The 17,207-nt window shown below is 36.1% G+C and overlaps 1 protein-coding gene across 1 annotated transcript in view; it reads left to right on the top strand.

The window, feature by feature from the left end:
* The window catches only part of ORC5 (origin recognition complex subunit 5), a 73,579-nt gene extending 57,624 nt beyond the window's left edge, over positions 1–15,955 (top strand). Inside the window, exons 13-14 of the mRNA XM_069461794.1 lie at positions 6,417–6,529; positions 15,397–15,955. Of these exons, the coding sequence (XP_069317895.1) occupies positions 6,417–6,529; positions 15,397–15,442 (159 nt within the window). The 3' untranslated portion in view covers positions 15,443–15,955. The remainder of the gene's footprint in view (positions 1–6,416; positions 6,530–15,396) is intronic.
* The last annotated feature ends 1,252 nt before the right edge of the window (positions 15,956–17,207 follow it).

Here is a 17,207-nt window from a genome sequence, read left to right as displayed (position 1 = left end):
CTCTTGTCAAAGATTATTTGACCTTATATGCATGGTTTTATTTCTGGGTTCTCTATTCTGTTCCATTGATCTATGTCCCTGTTTTTAAGCCAGTACCATACTATTTTGATTACCATAGCTTTGTAATATAGTTTGAAATCAGGAAGTATGATACCTCTAGCTTTGTTCTTCTTTCTTGAGATTACTTTGGCTATTCTTTAGTGGTTCCATATGAATTTTAGGATTGTTTTATCTGTTTCTGTGAAAAATGCCCTTGGATTTTGGTGGTGATTACACTGAATCTGTAGATTGCTTTAGATAGTTATGGACATTTTAATAATAATTTTTCTAGTCCAGGAACATGATTATCTTTTTACTTGTATCTTCTTGAATTTCTTTCATCAGTGTTTTATAATTTTCAGTGTATAAATCTTTCACCTCCTTGGTTAAATTTATTCCTAAATATTTTATTCTTTTTGATACTGTTATAGATGGGATTGTTTTCTTAATTTCTTTTTTGAATAGTTCATTATTAGTATATAGACAAGCAACTGATTTTTGTGTGTTGATTTTTGTATCCTGCAACTTTAATAAAATCATTTATTCTAATGCTTTTTTGATGCTCATTTTTAGTTACCTTGTAAATATTTAGAATATCCCTGTGTGGCTAATATATTATTATTATAATTTTTAGTTTTGACAACTAAAGCCCAGATTAATTAAGTGAATAATCTGAAGTCTACTGTTAGCAAGTGGCAAAAGATAGCTTTTCCTAACTTTGAATGTTTTTGATAGGTCTTCCTAACTTTGAATGGTTTTTTCCTCTTAAACTATTAGGCTGGTGCAAACTTTAAGTCATTATAACTAGGCTCAAACACGTCTTTATTAATCAAAATAGGAACCATTACAATCAACACATTTTTGCCAATGAGAAATAAGTATGTTTATTCCTGTAGCATAAAAATCCATGCTTCTGGATTCGAGGAACTCTTGGAAAGCATTTTCTGTGTAATGCTGATCATGGAAGTGTTTTCCCTGCAAAAAGTTGCCGAGATGCTTGTGGTAGTCGGTTAGCAAGAGGTCAGGTGAATATGAGACAAAACTTCATAGCCCAATTTGTTCAACTTTTGAAGCATGGGTTGTGCGACTTGTGGTCGGGCATTGTTGTGGACAAGAATTGGGCCCTTTCTGTTGACCAATGCTGGCTGCAGACATTGCAGTTTTCGGTGCATCTCATCGATTTGCTGAGCATACTTCTCAGATATAATGGTTTTGCCAGAATTTGGGAAGTGCTTTGGAGCTTCTTCTCGGTCCAACTACTGAGCTGGTCCACTTTTCATCACACGTCACAATCCTATAGAGAAATGGTTTGTTGTTGTGTATGATAAGAGAAGACAACACTTCAAAACGATTTTTTTGATTTTCGGTCAGCTCATGAGGCACCCACTTAATGAGCTTTTTCACCTTTCCAATTTGCTTCAAATGCTGAGCGAGCGTAGAATGGTCTATGTTGAGTTCTTTGGCACCTTCTCTTGTGGTTGTAAGAGGTTCAGCTTTGATGATTGCTCTCGACTGGTCGTTGTTAACTTCTGATGGCCAGCCACTGCACTCCTCATCTTCAAGGCTCTCGTCTCCTTTGCAAAACTTCTTGAACCACCACTGCTCTGTATGTTCATTAGCATTTCCTGGGCCAAATGTGTTGATGTTGTGAGTTGTCTCGGCTGCTTTGTGACCCATTTTGAATTTGAATAAGAAAATCACTCGAATTTGCTTTTTGTCTAACATCATTTCCATAGTCTAAAATAAATATAAAATAAACAGCACATAATAAGTCATTAGCAAAAAAAATAAAGTGAGAAATGCACATTAAAATGATGTATAACATAATCACATTTATTTAAGAATGTATTCCAATATCAAACGGCAAATTTCAACAATGCTAAAGCCGCAATTACTTTTGCACCAACCAATATACTCTCTTCTGAAATTAGATCAAGCATGGAATCAGAATGGGCCTGGGGTGGGAGTAGGAAAGAGATGATGGGATGATCATAATACCTTGAGTGACAGCCAGACAACTCCACCTCCATGGTGGGCACAAACCTGTAGCATGTACCAGACTTCCAAATTAATGAGCAAGGAGTCCTTTGTCTTAGTGTTGGAGGCATACTGCTGGGTGCATTCTGTTGAAAGCTCCCTTTATGATTTTTTTACAGAGCATCTTTATTCTTTTAACACACTCTTTTTTTCTCGCAAGAATATAATGCAGTTTATTTGATGTGAGCTCTCTTAGCTGTGATCACAAGTTAGATACATTTTTCAAAAGTTTTAAGCTGGGCTCAGTGGCTCCTGTCTGTAATTCCAGAACTTTGGGAGGCTAGAGGATTGCTTGAGACCAGAAGTTTGAGACCAGCCTGGACAACATAGCAAGATCCTGGCTCTAAAGAAAAAAAATTAGCTAGGCGTGGTGGCATGTGCCTATAGTCCTAGCTACTCTGGAGGCTGAGATGGGAGAATCACCTGAGGCCAGGAGTTCAAGGCTACAGTGAGATGTGATTGTGTCACTGCACTCCGGACTCAGTGACAGAGCGAGATCCTGTCTCTTAAAAAAAAATTTTTTTAGAGTTGGAGTTAGGACACCTAAGTCCTACTCAGGTGACTTTCTGGCACCATCCAGTCATCATTTTGGGCAAAAGTCATTGATCATCTTAGTTTCTGCGTTGGATAAATTAATCATTTGAATCTAACAGTCTCTAATGCAGGGGTCAGCAAACTTTTTCAGTAAGTGGCCACATAGTAAATATTAGATTTTGCAGGCCAAGAGGTAAAATGGAGGATATTATGTATATACCTATATAAGTAAGAGAGCAAACTCTTGTCATACCCCATTTCATTTGCCTGGGATGAGTCATTTCAGATGGTGGAGCATGCTTTGTGCTCAGTTGTCATCAGCTGGAGACATTGCGGGGACAAAAGGGGAAGAGGCCTGGCAGGCAGGACAGGCAGGGTGACCACCATGGTCAGTTTCACTCTCGTCACAGTGACACCCAGGACCCTGTGCACCCTTCTTTTCTCTCAGAGAACCCAAGTGCCTCAACAGATTTCAAAGGCTTGCTAGTATGGAGATCACATTCTGTGATTCCCCCCCCAAAACAAAACAAAAAAACTAGAAAAACTCTATAACTTGGAAATTAAGAAAAACTTCTAACATAGCTTGGGAGCCAGAGAAGAAATTAAATAGAAATTAGAATTAAAATGAAATATGTAACTACTTCCAAGATAGTAAACAGTGGGATGAGAAAATATTAATTCAATACAATAAAAGGCAAGAAAGGAGTGAGAAAGACATGTAGAAAAAGAGACAAATAGAAAGGTTGGCATAATGGTAGAAATAAAATTTTAGGAAATCATTAGATACATTAAAAGCAGATGGATTATGTGGTCCATGTGAAGGGTAAAAGTTATCAGACTGTGAAAACAAAACCCCACTATGTGGTGTTTACATGAGATCTGTCTAAAGTTAAGAAAACATAAAACTTGAAAGTAAAATCATGAAAAGTAACATAAAAAAAGCATAGCAAATAAAAGAATGCTGATATAGCTATATCAAGATTTTTAAAAATACACTGTAAGCCAAAGACACTACTGGAGAAGAAAGGGATCATTATATTAATATAATAGTGAAAAGGTTTAATTTGTCAGCAAAACATAGTAATTTTGTCTGTATGCATTTGATAACAGAGCTTCAAAAATATAAAGCAAAAACAAATAGAATCACAGGAAGACAGACTCTGTGATAATGAGATAATTTTAATACTTATTTTAGGTGTTTTTGTTTTTTGATTTTTGAAATAGATTTGGGTGGTAGGCGTACAGTTTTGTTACATGGACATATAGTGTAGTGATGAAGTCTGGGCTTTCAGTGTGCCTTTCACCTGAATAGTGTACACTGTACCCAGTAGGTAATTTTTCATCCCTCATCCCCCTCCCACTTGTTGGAAGTAGCCGCGGTGTCGTTCAGAAAACAGACACTGCAAATTGTCTCTGCAAGGCAAAATCTTTACTTCTGATCAGAAGGGCACTTGGCGGCAGCAAAAGCAGCCAGCCAGCAGCGCCCGTTACAGGGAAGTTTTTCATCTTTTTATCTCTAATGCAGACCTAGGGCTGTGTCTCATCCCATTGGTAGGGACTTTGACCTCACAATTCTGCCCTTACCTGATTGGCTAAGGCATGTTGTTGGGGTAAAAGGGAGAATAAGGAAGTTAAAGTTAGTAAATGTGGTTTATTTGTTTTTTTTGGTATTGCAATACAGGAGATTAAACCAAGATTGTTGTTATTGTACAGTTTGTGCTATGTGCTAATAATTACATAGAGCTGGATATCAGATACAGTATTCCTTTGGCAGAAAAGATTAGGCTGAGGTCATCTCCTCTTAAATACTTTCCCACCTTTAGGAGTTTCCAGTGTTTGTTATTCCACTCTGTATGGCCATGTGTACCCATTATTTAGTCCCCACTTATAAGTGAGAACATATGGTATATGCTTTTCTGTTCCCAAGTCACTTCACTTAAAATAATGTCCTCCAATTCCATCCAAGTTGCTGCTAAGGACATTACTTCATTCTTTTTATGGCTGTATAGTATTCCATTCTTTATGTATACCAGTCATTGGTCGATGGATAGTTAGGTTGGTTCTATATCTTTGCTGTTGTGAATAGTGCTGCAATAAATGTAGACGGGCAGGTATCATTTTGATATAATGATTTCTTTTCCTTTGGGTAGATACCCAGTAGTGGATTGCTGGATAAAACAGTAGATCTATTTTTAGTTCTTTGAGAAACCTCCATACTGTTTTCCATAGTACCACTCTCAGTGTCATTTAAAAAATGAAATATATAAGATTTGAACAATACAAATAACAAGCCTTATCTAATAAGACACATATATAACAAAGCACATAATAGCTGCAAATTACATACTCTCTCTAAAACACACAGACCATTTATAAAGTGTTTCAAGAAGTAACCTAGTTAGTGATAATGAATTAGAAATTAAAGCCTTTTGAATGTAGAGCTTCATATTTTGATGTATTAATAGAAACTTTTCTAATTGAAATAAATTGAATAATTTACTAAAGATAGTATTTTCACTATATAAAGTACTGTAGTACCTATCATCTGTTCACTCTTTAATTTGTTAATAATGTAATGACAGCTGACTGTACATCATATGACAGTTTTCCCTTTAAAATTATAATGGGAGATCTAGTGGAGTACATGTAAGTGTAGTAAGGTGAGCATGGATTCTTGTTTTGAATTCTTGTTAAGCCACTAGCTCTGTGATCTGAGGAAGGTTACTTAAAATTTCTAAGGCTCATCTATAAAATGAGTATCATAATGTCCACCTCATAGGGTCATGAGGAATAAATGAGATAACATGTAAAGAGTACTTAGAACCCAGCAAATCACTACTATTATTATTTTTATTCATAGAATGTTTACTTAGCATCTGTAATGTATTTGTCCCAAATTAAGTGAGCATTTTAATTTCTAAGATGCATGATTAGGTATTATAGATATTATAACTGAAAACTCATCCTTTATATTGCCATAGAGCAGTTGCAGGTTACCAAGTTTCCAGATTTTTTGTTCTTGCTGTTGCTAGCTCTTTTCCTACTGGTCTACAGGAGATGCAAATAAAAAATTGGGAGAAGATAATGAGCTGCTCAAAGAATTTCAGCTCTTAGATCAGCTTGCTTTCTTAGATTTCAGAGCACTTAATACTTTGGCCTCATGAATGTGAAGTTATTTTGTATTTTGACTTTGACCTATCAAAATACATTTTTGCTTTTGCCAATATTGATCCTTCTGTTATTTTCCTTACCACTTGATCAAAGTTTTAAAGCAAGACCAAGCCCAGGTCCGAGGGATTCATTTTTTATCTTTTAATTATCCAGTGACCCACTCCAAAAAAGGCCCAAATCCACATTGTAATTGATTGATTCCTAAGAAAGTATAGATTTTATATTCTGAGACATTTAGATAAAAACTCCCTAAAATGCTTATTGTAGTGAAGGAATGTGCTGTATTTGTAGTTTTCAAGGTTTAGCATTCATGTGTCTTGAGTCATTAATGAAACAAAGCTGTCTCTATTGGAATCCTTAAGGACTGATTGTTAGTTTGAATCAATTGTTAAACTAGGACTCTTTAACAACTAGTCCTAGTTGTTAAATTAAGACTTTAAACATATGAACAAATTTGTGTATATATGAATTGTGTATATAAATTTAAAAGTAGTCTATTCTTTGCAGATATTGTAGGTATTTTTGTGGATTCAGTTATATATCTTTATCAAAGGCACTATAAAATGTTTCAGAAACAAGGACATCATATAATCTCATTAAAATAGTTTCTCATAAAAATGTTATGTCGTTTTTAGATTACTTCTCTAGTGACCCTTCAGCTGTTAACCCAGGTTGGCCATGATGATCAGCTTGATGGACCAAAATACAGATGCACGGTGTCTCTAGACTTCATCAGAGCTATTGCAAGGTATGGATAGAATAATCATTAAGGTAAAATGTCTTGAATTATGTAAATGATATACTAAATATAAAAATTAATGTTCTTCCTAATGTAACGTCATTAGTTTCTTAAACAAGAAAAGATCATTTAAGTGCCAGTGACTAAGCCCTGCTGTAGAATGAACTCTCTCATCAAATATACAAGTGATACAAAATTGGGAGAAATAATTAATGTGTTAAATGGCAAAAATCAAGATTCTGAAAGACCTTTACAGACTAGAATAATGGTCCCATAGTATTGCAAGGTGAGATTTAATGGACAGTTGGCTACAAAAAACTCATATGAACTGAAACAAGATGGGACAGACCTGGCTTAAGTCCTAAGTTTTTTAGCTGACTACAAGGCTTTAAAAATCCTGACTTAGGTAACTCTGATAGAAATATAGTGTCTAGTTCAAGGGATATAATAGTTCTGTGTTTTGCCATAGACAGATCAAATGTGGTGTGCTGTGCTGTGTTTAGAGTTTTATGAGGGGCATTGACAGATAGGTACATGCTGAAGGGGCATGAGGAGAGTGGTAGTGTGTCACACCCCTGACTGAAGGACAGGATGTGAGAGAAAAGCCTTAGAAAGGACACGTTAACTGTCTCAAATATTTCAGGAGCTGTCAAGAGCAAAGTGTATGAAACTAATTCTGAGTAATTCTAAAATGTTAAAAGTTCTAGGGAGGAAAAGTATGTTTGTCAAAATGAGAGCTGTCTAAAAAGGTAACGAGTTTCCTCACAAAGAGGTGTACTTACTGTTACGGAAAATGTTCAAGCCATTTACATGAATAAATGACTTGATCTCACGGTTGCAGCGGGATAACAGTCTGTCAGGACTGTAGTAGAAGAGGTAATGCATATGTCGACGGGTAGGTTGAACGAGACAACCCATAAGACTGAGTTCCCAAACTCTCTGAATAGGAAGACTCCATTTTAGCATCCTTTTTAAGTTAATCATGAGGGTATTAACATATATTTCAAAATTCATAATACATAGTCCTGAGACATTATTTGTTTGCCCTAAAAATAGTGCTTGACATAGATATGGATTTGCAAATCTCCTCTAGTGAATTTTACAGCTTTTTGAGGATCTGAAGTCTACAGATTCGCAGCCTCCACCCCGAAATCATCTAAATTAAAAGTTCTGCCAGGCACAGTGGCTCACTCCTATAATCCCTAGCTACTTGGGAGGCCAAGGCAAGGGATATTCATTGACTTGAGGCTAGGAGTTTGAGGCCAGCCTGGGCAACATAGTGAGACCTTATCTGTAAAAATTTTTTTTTAAAATTAGTCAGGCACAGTGGTGCACCTGTAGTCCCAGCTACTTGGGGAGGTTGAGACAGGAGGATCCCCTAAGCCCAGGAGTTCGAGGCTGCAGTGAGCTATGATGGCGCCACTGCACTCTGTCCTGGGTGACAGAGTGAGATCCCATCTCTAAAAAAAAATTAACTAAAAGTTCTGTGATACTATCATGGTAGGTATTTGCCACATTTTGATGGCAAATAGACTCTAAAACATCAAATGAGGATTTTAATGTTTCATTATGATAAAACCAGACAAACTTTTTACACAGAGGAAATTGAGCAGAAATTTTTTAAAAATGTAGTCAGTATGATCATAAAGTGATAACTTTTCTTTTTAAAACAATGGTATTGCAACCTCCATTACTAAGAGCCTCTATCCAAGGCAAACTTTGGGATAAAGCCTATATATTTCAGGGGGTTTGTTGTTATTCCAAATGTGTTGGGTTGTGCCCCACCATAATTATGTACAAGACAAAGGTTTGTGAGTCCCTAATATAGTGAGTATACATTGAAGCAGACTGAATCTGTTGTCACTTAGTCCTTAGCATCACAGTGATAGATGTTAAATAAATCCAGGGATGTGCACTTCCATTTATCACCTCAGAAGGAAGCAAGAACCGTAGACCTGGAATTTTGCCCTAGAACTTGGGAACTCTGTAACTTTGTTACTTTTCTTTCTTTACTGTTCCCTACTTTCCATGGCAGCATCCAAACTATAAGCACCCTCTTCTTCCCACATCTGCCCTCTTCCACTCTATCATCCCCATAACATTTCATGCTTTCTGCTGACTTGACCTCCCTCCCGTATCCTTCCATCTTCTCCTAATATTCTTTTTCATTGCCATAACTAAAACCCACTTCTTTCCTGGGGATGCTAAATTCCTCGGAGTTATCCCTAATGGTAGCTACTTACTTTCTCCAATCACTCAGGGTTGGAGGTAATTTCAGTGTCATCTTTCCTTCTTGTTGCCACTTGCAGACTGTTAGTGCCCCCAACTTTTTGTAAAAATGTGGGCGTCTTTGAAACTCATGCAGTCGTGCTCTATTTCCTATTATCCCTGTGACTGATTACCTTTCACCAACCTCCCAGCCATTCCACCTTGTGTTTTGAAGCATAGAGCATGTGGTTTACAGACTTCTTTTCCACCTAGATTCTTAACTCTGTTCAAAGCACAAATCTTAACATTTGTGTTCACTCTGTTCAGCTTTCACTGTTTCACAGAACAAAATTGAAACCATCAGTTGAGACTCCTTCAACTACCTACATTTCTTACATTTCTTACATTTTTCAGTAGGGTGGGGTTCTTCTTCCTATCTAAGGTGGATTCTTCCACCTATGCTCTGAATTCCCTCTCTTCCATTTCCCCAGAACCTTTGTTAGTCTCAGGCTGTTTGTCCTCTCTGTGGCACCTAACATTGCTGACCACTCTCTCTTTCTAAAAACTGTCTTCTTTTAGAGCCCATGATTCCACAGTCTTCCGGTTTTCCTCCTTATTCTTTGGCTTTTTTTTTTTTTTTTTTTAATAAGGCTCATCTGCCAACTTATCCTCCCTACCTGACCTTTAAATATAGCTGTTTCTTGAGGCTGGTCCTAGGCTCCTTCTCTTTTGAGGTTATACTTTTTTCCAAGGGAACTTTAGCTACACCTTTGACTTCAACAGTCAACTATAAATTAATAACTCCCTTATTTTTAAAGATCAAACATTTTTAAAAATATATATTTATTTAAAGATCAGACCTTTTTAAAAATATAATCTTGACCTTTACATTTCCAAAACTGAACTCAAGGAATTCTAACCTCTGCTTCAATCCACCAACAGAAAGGGAAAGATCAGGTTTTCCACCAGTGTTCCCCATTTCAATGATTAGCACTGCAGTCTGCCATGATGCCCAGGCCTGAAACTGGGGAGTCCTTCTTGACATCTCTCTCTCCCACACTCCCAATATCCAATCTCTAGTCCTGTTTAGCCTACCAGACCTACCAAGCGCCTCCTGTATGTCTCAAACCTATTGACTTGTTATCCTTGTACTGTTACTACTCTAGACCAAGCCACTGTCATCTTTTCTCCTGTAGCTTGCCAATTGATCTAACTCTTACCCCCTTATAATTTATTCTCCACACGATGTCAGAATAATTTTATAAAAATTTAATGTCACCCTTCTACTTTAAAGTCTTTAGTAGTTTCCCATAACTCTTGGAATCAATAACAGAATCTTTCGAAAATCGATAAGGCCGAAGTGATTGGCCCCTGTGGGTGCCTGGCTGCGTCTGGCACACGTATCTTCTTCCCTCTTTATTTGCACTTTAACTACTCTAGCTGTCTTTCAGATTTTTTTTTATTTTCACCACTTTGCTTCCCATTCCTGCATATGCAGCATTTTCCAACTTCTCCTCCTCTTTACTACACAACCTTTAGATTTCAGCTTAAATGTTTGTTCCTTAAAGAAGCCTTCTCAAACACACCATGACCACCATTACTCCCTTCTCCCCCAACCACACACAGTAAGTAAGGTCCCATTTTGTTCTTTAGGATACTTATCAATTATTCCAATTAAGTAAGTAATTGGAATAATTAGAGTTCATCTTTCTTTCTAGAATATAAGTCCACGAAGCTCAAAGCACACACTGTGTTTATCACTGCCTCAGCCTCAAACTTAGCACAGTGCTTTAAACTTAGTGTGTGCTAAATAAATATTGTATCTCTTTCTGCATTAATTAACAGTGAAACTTAGGTGAAAGGGAACCATGTGGCCTTGTTTTGGGGGGCAACACAAGAGGAAGAGAGCTAAGGAGACAGTCTTATTCCAAATCAAGACTTGATGGAGAAAGGAAGTCCTAAGGATAGTTACCAAAGAAGGGGTAGGTTGGCCTAATTTTCAGATATCTGTGGCAGAGAACAAATGATTAGATCACAGGACATATCCAAATGTCTAACATAAGGGAATCAATAACTTTTTCACAAGTTTCTTGTAAAAAAAAAACCCCAAAACTCTGCAGTTAGTGAAAATCATACTTTTGAAGGATAATACAGGAAAATACTCAGGGTATACACTTAAGTGGATAAAGCAGTTACATATAAAGTCATACATACATGAAAACTAGGAAAACTTAAGGGAAGGTAGTAATGGTCAAAAGTCAGTTGCTACCAAGAAATCAAGCAGAGGCCTCTGATTTAATGATAAAGCAGTCATTGGTAACTTTATCAGGAACAGTTTCAGTGATATGATGAAGTGTATGTCATATTACAGTGAGTTTAAATGTTATTTATGAGAAAGTAGATGTAGCAGATAGAGACAATGCTTTTCATTCACTTAACACTGTGTTGCCCATTATAAACAAAGCACTGTATTAGGCCTTGGGGAGATACAGCAACAAGAATAACATAGCTATATCCTCTCCTCATGAGCCTGTATTCTGGGATTTTTTGTCATACAGAGGGAGAAGGGATTATACCTGCTAAAGGGGGTGTAGGTGAGAGGAGGCTATTATTTATTTTTTAAAGATGTGAGCATATTTAAATGCTGATAGGAAGGGGCAGATAGAGCAGAGTTAATGATACAAAAGACAGATTAACGTAAAGCACAAAATCCTTGAAATGTTATATAAGTTTGGGATTTAGAATATGAGTTGAAAGAGCCCTGGATGAGAGAGAGGAATCCTCTTGCCATACAACAAGAGAAAAAGATGGATTCAGAGCAGAATTGGGAGGTTTGGTGGCAAAAAAGTTGAGGGAGTTCTGATCTGATGACTTCCATATTCTCTATGAAGAAGGAGGCAAAATTGAGACTAACGGCAGAACTAGTAGCCATTTAAGAGAAATATGGAATATTTGAAATAGCTGCCATGGGGAATGGAATAAAGTACTGACAAGGAAAGCAAGTTATTGGGAGTGTTGAGGTTCTTGACCTTGAATTTACAGTGGCACCAATCTATGAGACTTGTGATCTGCTCTAGCACCATTCCATATGCTGGATAACTGGGACAGCAAGGAATTATAATTGAGATCACATAGTATTGGGGTTTTGCCAGGTGAGTTTAGTGGATGCTAGCAAGTGAGCACTTGATGTGATGAAGCATGGAGTTTAAGCTAGGAAGGAAAGAAGTAAATCTAGTCAGGGGCTCGTAGTTCGGTGCCTGACGCATAGATACTCATTAAGTATTTGTAGATCAGGAAAAAATGAAGAGGTTTGTAAACTGGTTGTCCCAAGGTGTTCCTGATAGCATAAAAGGAAGAAATTGCAGTTCAAAGGGTCCAGTATGAATTTATGTTTTTAGAGCTTTTCTGAGTCTGATCATGAGAGCAGAAAAGAAGGTTATTGAGAAAGACAAGTATGTAGTGAAGTCACCTGGCTGATGCCAGTCTTGGGATAGAAATGAAGACTGAACTGAATGCTGAATTATTCAGTGACTACAATATGGTGATAAGGGAACAGAGGGTGGCAAACAGAATGGTCTGAATCTCAGAGGAGTGGAGCTTTTTGCACAAGGATAACCAACCACACCCGACAATTGTCTGGTGTACAGTAGACAGTTGAACCTTCATTTGGAAGGAGTGAAGATAAGACTGTGTCTTTTGGGGGAGCCAAGTTTCAGTTAAACCCTGAAGGAAAAAAAAAATACAACATTCATTGATGAGATAGAGGATTTAGAGAACTTTAATGACCAAGAAACAATGTAAAGGTTTGTATAGAGAAGCAGTAGGAAGCTGGTTCCAGAAAAGGTGGAAGAAGGCAGATGACAGATGACTGAGAAGCTTATTAAGATTGTTCTTAATGTGAATGTTACAAGTTTATGACTGTTTTTTCTCCACAATCAGTGGGAAACACTACAAGGTAACCTAAGGTTGCAACTCAAAGTTGTATGGTTGCAGGTTGTCAGAAGAACCCAATTAAAAAAGAACCCAAACTCAAACTGCCCACAAAAACATAAAAAGAAATAAAATAGTTTCCTATGAGAAAAAAGATATTTTAATATCTTGTAAAAGAATTGACAAAAATGAAATAAAAGGATAAAGGCAAAATTAAATCCTTAAATACATACCATATAATTAACTTCTATTAAAGTATTCTACATTTTGATTTAAAAATTACTCCTAAGAAAATTGTTACCAACACTATTTCTGTTTGCTGTATTTCTTTCTAGCTGCTTACTTTAGAAAATAATTCATTTGTGTTCTGTGGGAGAGAATCTCCTGTAACATGTAAAAGTTATCCAAAATTCTTAAAATTGCATTTACCTGAATCTAGTATCCATGAAAAGCCAGAGAAAGTAAGTGCAAAGTACGTAACTCTCTTTGTAAGTTAAAACTTTAAAGTGGTTTTTTGTCTCCAAGTACTTTAAACACAAAGTTGTGTTTGGAATATGTGACATAATTTTTGATGTTGCTCCTGTGGTTATTCTAACAATTTCTGCCATGTCTTGGAAGAATTTATGTGGGATAATTGGCAAGTCACCTGTTTTGGGGGTGGAAGAATGATAGAGGTAGTTATACATCTTGGGCAGTTAATGTTGCTTAAAGGAATGATCTTATATTCAATTCCTGATTAATTTAGGTTTTTGTAAAATCTTAAAATCTTACTGTATGATTCAGTTTGCTTGAGTACTTCCTAGTGACAAAGCAGAGAAATGGAATATAGTGAAGCTTTTATAAAGGAACATACTTAAGTTGCTTAGTGTTTTTAAATCACTCCATTTATTCTGTTAAAGAAAATTTTATTGCACAAATTGTGCTATAGTGAAGCACAATAGATTTCTGAAAATAAATTTTTTAAAAAATAAAGGAGTCCTACCATAAACAAATCACAGTATTTTCATTTGTTTTGTGTTCTCTTTTAGTATTAGTCCATTAGACAACCATTTCTCCATAGCTATCACAACAGATTTGCAATTCTCTGTTCTCCTTTTCTCCCTTAATATTGTAGGTATGGCTTCATATTGATCATTTTGTATGGCTGTGTAATATTCATTAAATAATGTCTTGTAATTTAGGGATTTCCTTAGTGTTGGAATTTAAGTTGTTTTAATCTTAGCTTATTCTAAACTTTTGTTTTCATTCAAGGCCAAAAAACAATAAAACAACATTAAATCTATTTTACCTTGTTATTACTTTAGGTTTATAACCTTAAGACCTAAAGCCATTGTGGGGAAATGTGCCTAGAGGTACAAATTCCAGTTCCCTTTTTTGTCAGTGGTTAAAAGTAGCCTACTATATCTGTTTGCTTTCTAAAATCTAAAAAAAAGTCTTTTCAACCAGCATCATGATTTTTTCTTAAATCATTTGCTAGAGGTACCTGTTGCCAGTAAATTTGGATGGTTACAGAGTTGAATGAAAGAAAACCACATAAAAATAAAATAGCTTTATGATTTAATAACCATACCATTTGTGTCTTTATGCATAAGATTCTTTTTAAATTTAACTATTTTTAGTTGTTTTATCACTGCTACTGATAACAGAATTGTTTCAGCAGCATTTTTATACCACTTGGAAAAGTTTAGTGTTCTTTGGGGAAGCATTATTATAATGAAACAATTAAGGCATTCTTCAGTCCAGCATTAGGTACCACAATAACTATAGCATCTCTTTTTATAATAGCTATTTTTAAATGTGTTTTCATAAGCAGTTTCTATAGTTTCCCATTCCAAATTTTTTAAATGTCAGTCATTTGCTTAGAAACTTTTTTAGAAAGTTTATTACAAAATGATAGGAAAAAAACATTAATTGATGATGGTTTAATAAATAAGAACATGCAATTAGTGAATCTTTAAAAGGCTGTTCTCACGTGGATGATTATTTTTGCAGAATTGAATACTTAAGGCTTTAATTTTATACTTATTGCTCTATCATTATATCTAATTATTTTGACCATTTATTCAAATAATAAACCTCTAAGTCTGAATATTTATAGTGAAGAATGAGTTTGGTGAAAAGAAAATAATTATATGTCTCTCTCTCTGTCTATTTTATTCCGCCTGCCATCAGAGTACAAAAATATACATTCACGTCGTCTGTTTATTGTATCGTATTCTTGGATCATACAGATTTAGTTACAATACACATACAGGTCAGCCAGCATTAAAAGACTGAAAAGAATGAAAACTACAAATGAGGACAGACGAGCTATGCATTATGTAATGACAAAACAGGTGTTTTGGAAGATAAGCAATGCTCAGAAGCAAAGAAGATTTAAATACTTTTGCATCTCTAATTACTTTATTCTGGCTATTAGACAAAAAACAAATATCTTTCAAATGAAACCTAAACTTTCTGTAGTACAATTGAAATACAGAATGTTGAGTAGCTCTAACTTCATTTCCTTTTTTTTAGAAAAGCAAACTTTGTGCATGGCAAAAACAAACTTTTTAAAAAAACTGTATTCCTAGTGACATTTAAGAAAATTAGTGTCAACCTTGTAATGGTGCATTTGATAACACTATAGGATTATTTAGCATGAGTTGTGAATTATCTTGTATGTGCTTCACAGAATCATACAAAGCTGAGCAGTCTAGGGGTGAGGATGCTAACATGTTATCTGTTTTTGTTTATAGGACGGTGAACTTTGACATAATAAAATACTTGTATGATTTCTTGTGAAAACAAGCTTCAAAGCCATATGGACACTGTGACAATGACTAAGCCAAGCTGTGTTCATCCAACTACTTAGCTGGCCAGGGAGAGGAGTTCTTTGGCTCTATTGGATTTGTCCAAACAGGTGCTGGCCCAGCATGGAATCTGATGAAAATATTCTGATTGGTCTGGGTGGATGTGAGCAGAAGACTATTTACCAGGGACCCTGGAGTATTTGGAAGCAACGTGTTAATTATAAACAGCAGGGTTTGAGCACAATCTGTTCTACTCTTAATGATGTTATCTTAACACTGAAATTGCCTGAAACCCATTTACTTAGGACTACATTTTGCTCTGTGAACTATCCCCTGCGCTTTGAACATGCCAGCAGCCCTTGTTTATATGCCCAGTCTTTTCACTTCCTCTCTACAGGAGCCTCTGCCGTTGCTTGCCAAAGCAGATTTTCCTAGGGCCACCGTTTTAAAAGTTCTTAGTTGCAAAATATAATAAATACACGTTCTTTTTTTAAGTCCAAGCTTATGTGTGCTTATCTTTCTTCACCCAATTTTCTGAAAAGGCAAGGTAGTTTGATCAGATACAGACCAGCTTTCCATCTCTAAGCTGACTTGATAACTACATTGTGCTTGTGTAAGGTTTATCTGGTCACTCACTCTCTTGCAGTTAACTACCCAACCTAGCTTTTTGTCAGCATGATGGTTTTCTTTAATCATTGATTGGCCTTTAAGAGTTCCACAATAAAATTTTTTCCTGTTATTTTAGTTATGAACCTTGGTTCTCATTTTCTTGTCGGTTTATATTTTTGAAAAAGTTTTCTGTTAGCATTTGAATGCTTGAAAATTATTTTGAGCAGATTTAAAGTACTTAATTACAGAGCTTAATTATTTTATTCGTTTATTCCTTTTTTGAAGAAAAATTCTCACACTAGGTAGTCCCAGATAGAAAGCCTTTTTATGTAGTGATAAGCTGACACTGGTTCAAAGAAAACAAGTTGTTATCTACTTGCTTTTATTTAGAGGTGATGAGCTAAGAGAGAGAAGGAATAGAATTCCCTTTTGCCTCTCTAAGTAAGACAACAAGGGAAGACTTTTTTGCCCAAAGGGTGGCATCCACAACAAGTGATAGTACATCCTCACTCTCTTGTCCCACAGAAAATGGTGAAGTTTTGTGTTTCACAAGATGTTTGGAGAAGCCAGAACCAGGTTAAAGCTATGTGTAGTGTGGATTCAGGCTTAGGTTTCCTGCACGTATAAATCCACGTGTCATCAAGGTAGAAAGCAGTATGGGGAGCTGATTCAAGGAAGAGCAATGATACCTGGGGTAGTTTTTAGCCCCTCATATTTTGCTGTGCAAACACATGTCTGTTGTGCAGCCTGTCATGGACAAGGCCAGTCTGCATTTTAAGGGAAGAACTCTGTTATCAGAGGGGGAGAGATCATCAAATAGGAAACTAAGGAGAAGGATAGAAAGGAGGCAAAGTTTCATATAAGTGACTGTCCATGCCTTCACCTCACTGCTGGTGACCTGTCTCCTGCCCAGCACATTTGCTATCCTTGTTACCAGCCTGGTGTGTGGCTTTGCCACAAGATACCTTGTAACCAGATTTTCCCTGCTCATGATTGGGCCATTAGAACTTTCCTGTTTTATAATTTACTTTCTAATGGTTTGCTAATGATTCACTAATTTGATTAATTTATTTAAACAAAAACTAACAGAGCTTAATATAGATATTAGCCTTTTTAACAAGGGTCATCTGCAAATAGAATTCTCTAAT

Source organism: Eulemur rufifrons, chromosome 29 (genome assembly GCF_041146395.1).
Source record: "Eulemur rufifrons isolate Redbay chromosome 29, OSU_ERuf_1, whole genome shotgun sequence".
In the NCBI taxonomy this organism is placed as follows: domain Eukaryota; kingdom Metazoa; phylum Chordata; class Mammalia; order Primates; family Lemuridae; genus Eulemur; species Eulemur rufifrons.
The sequence above is the reverse complement of the archived record's forward strand: the minus strand, read 5'-3'. Positions and strand labels throughout refer to the sequence as shown.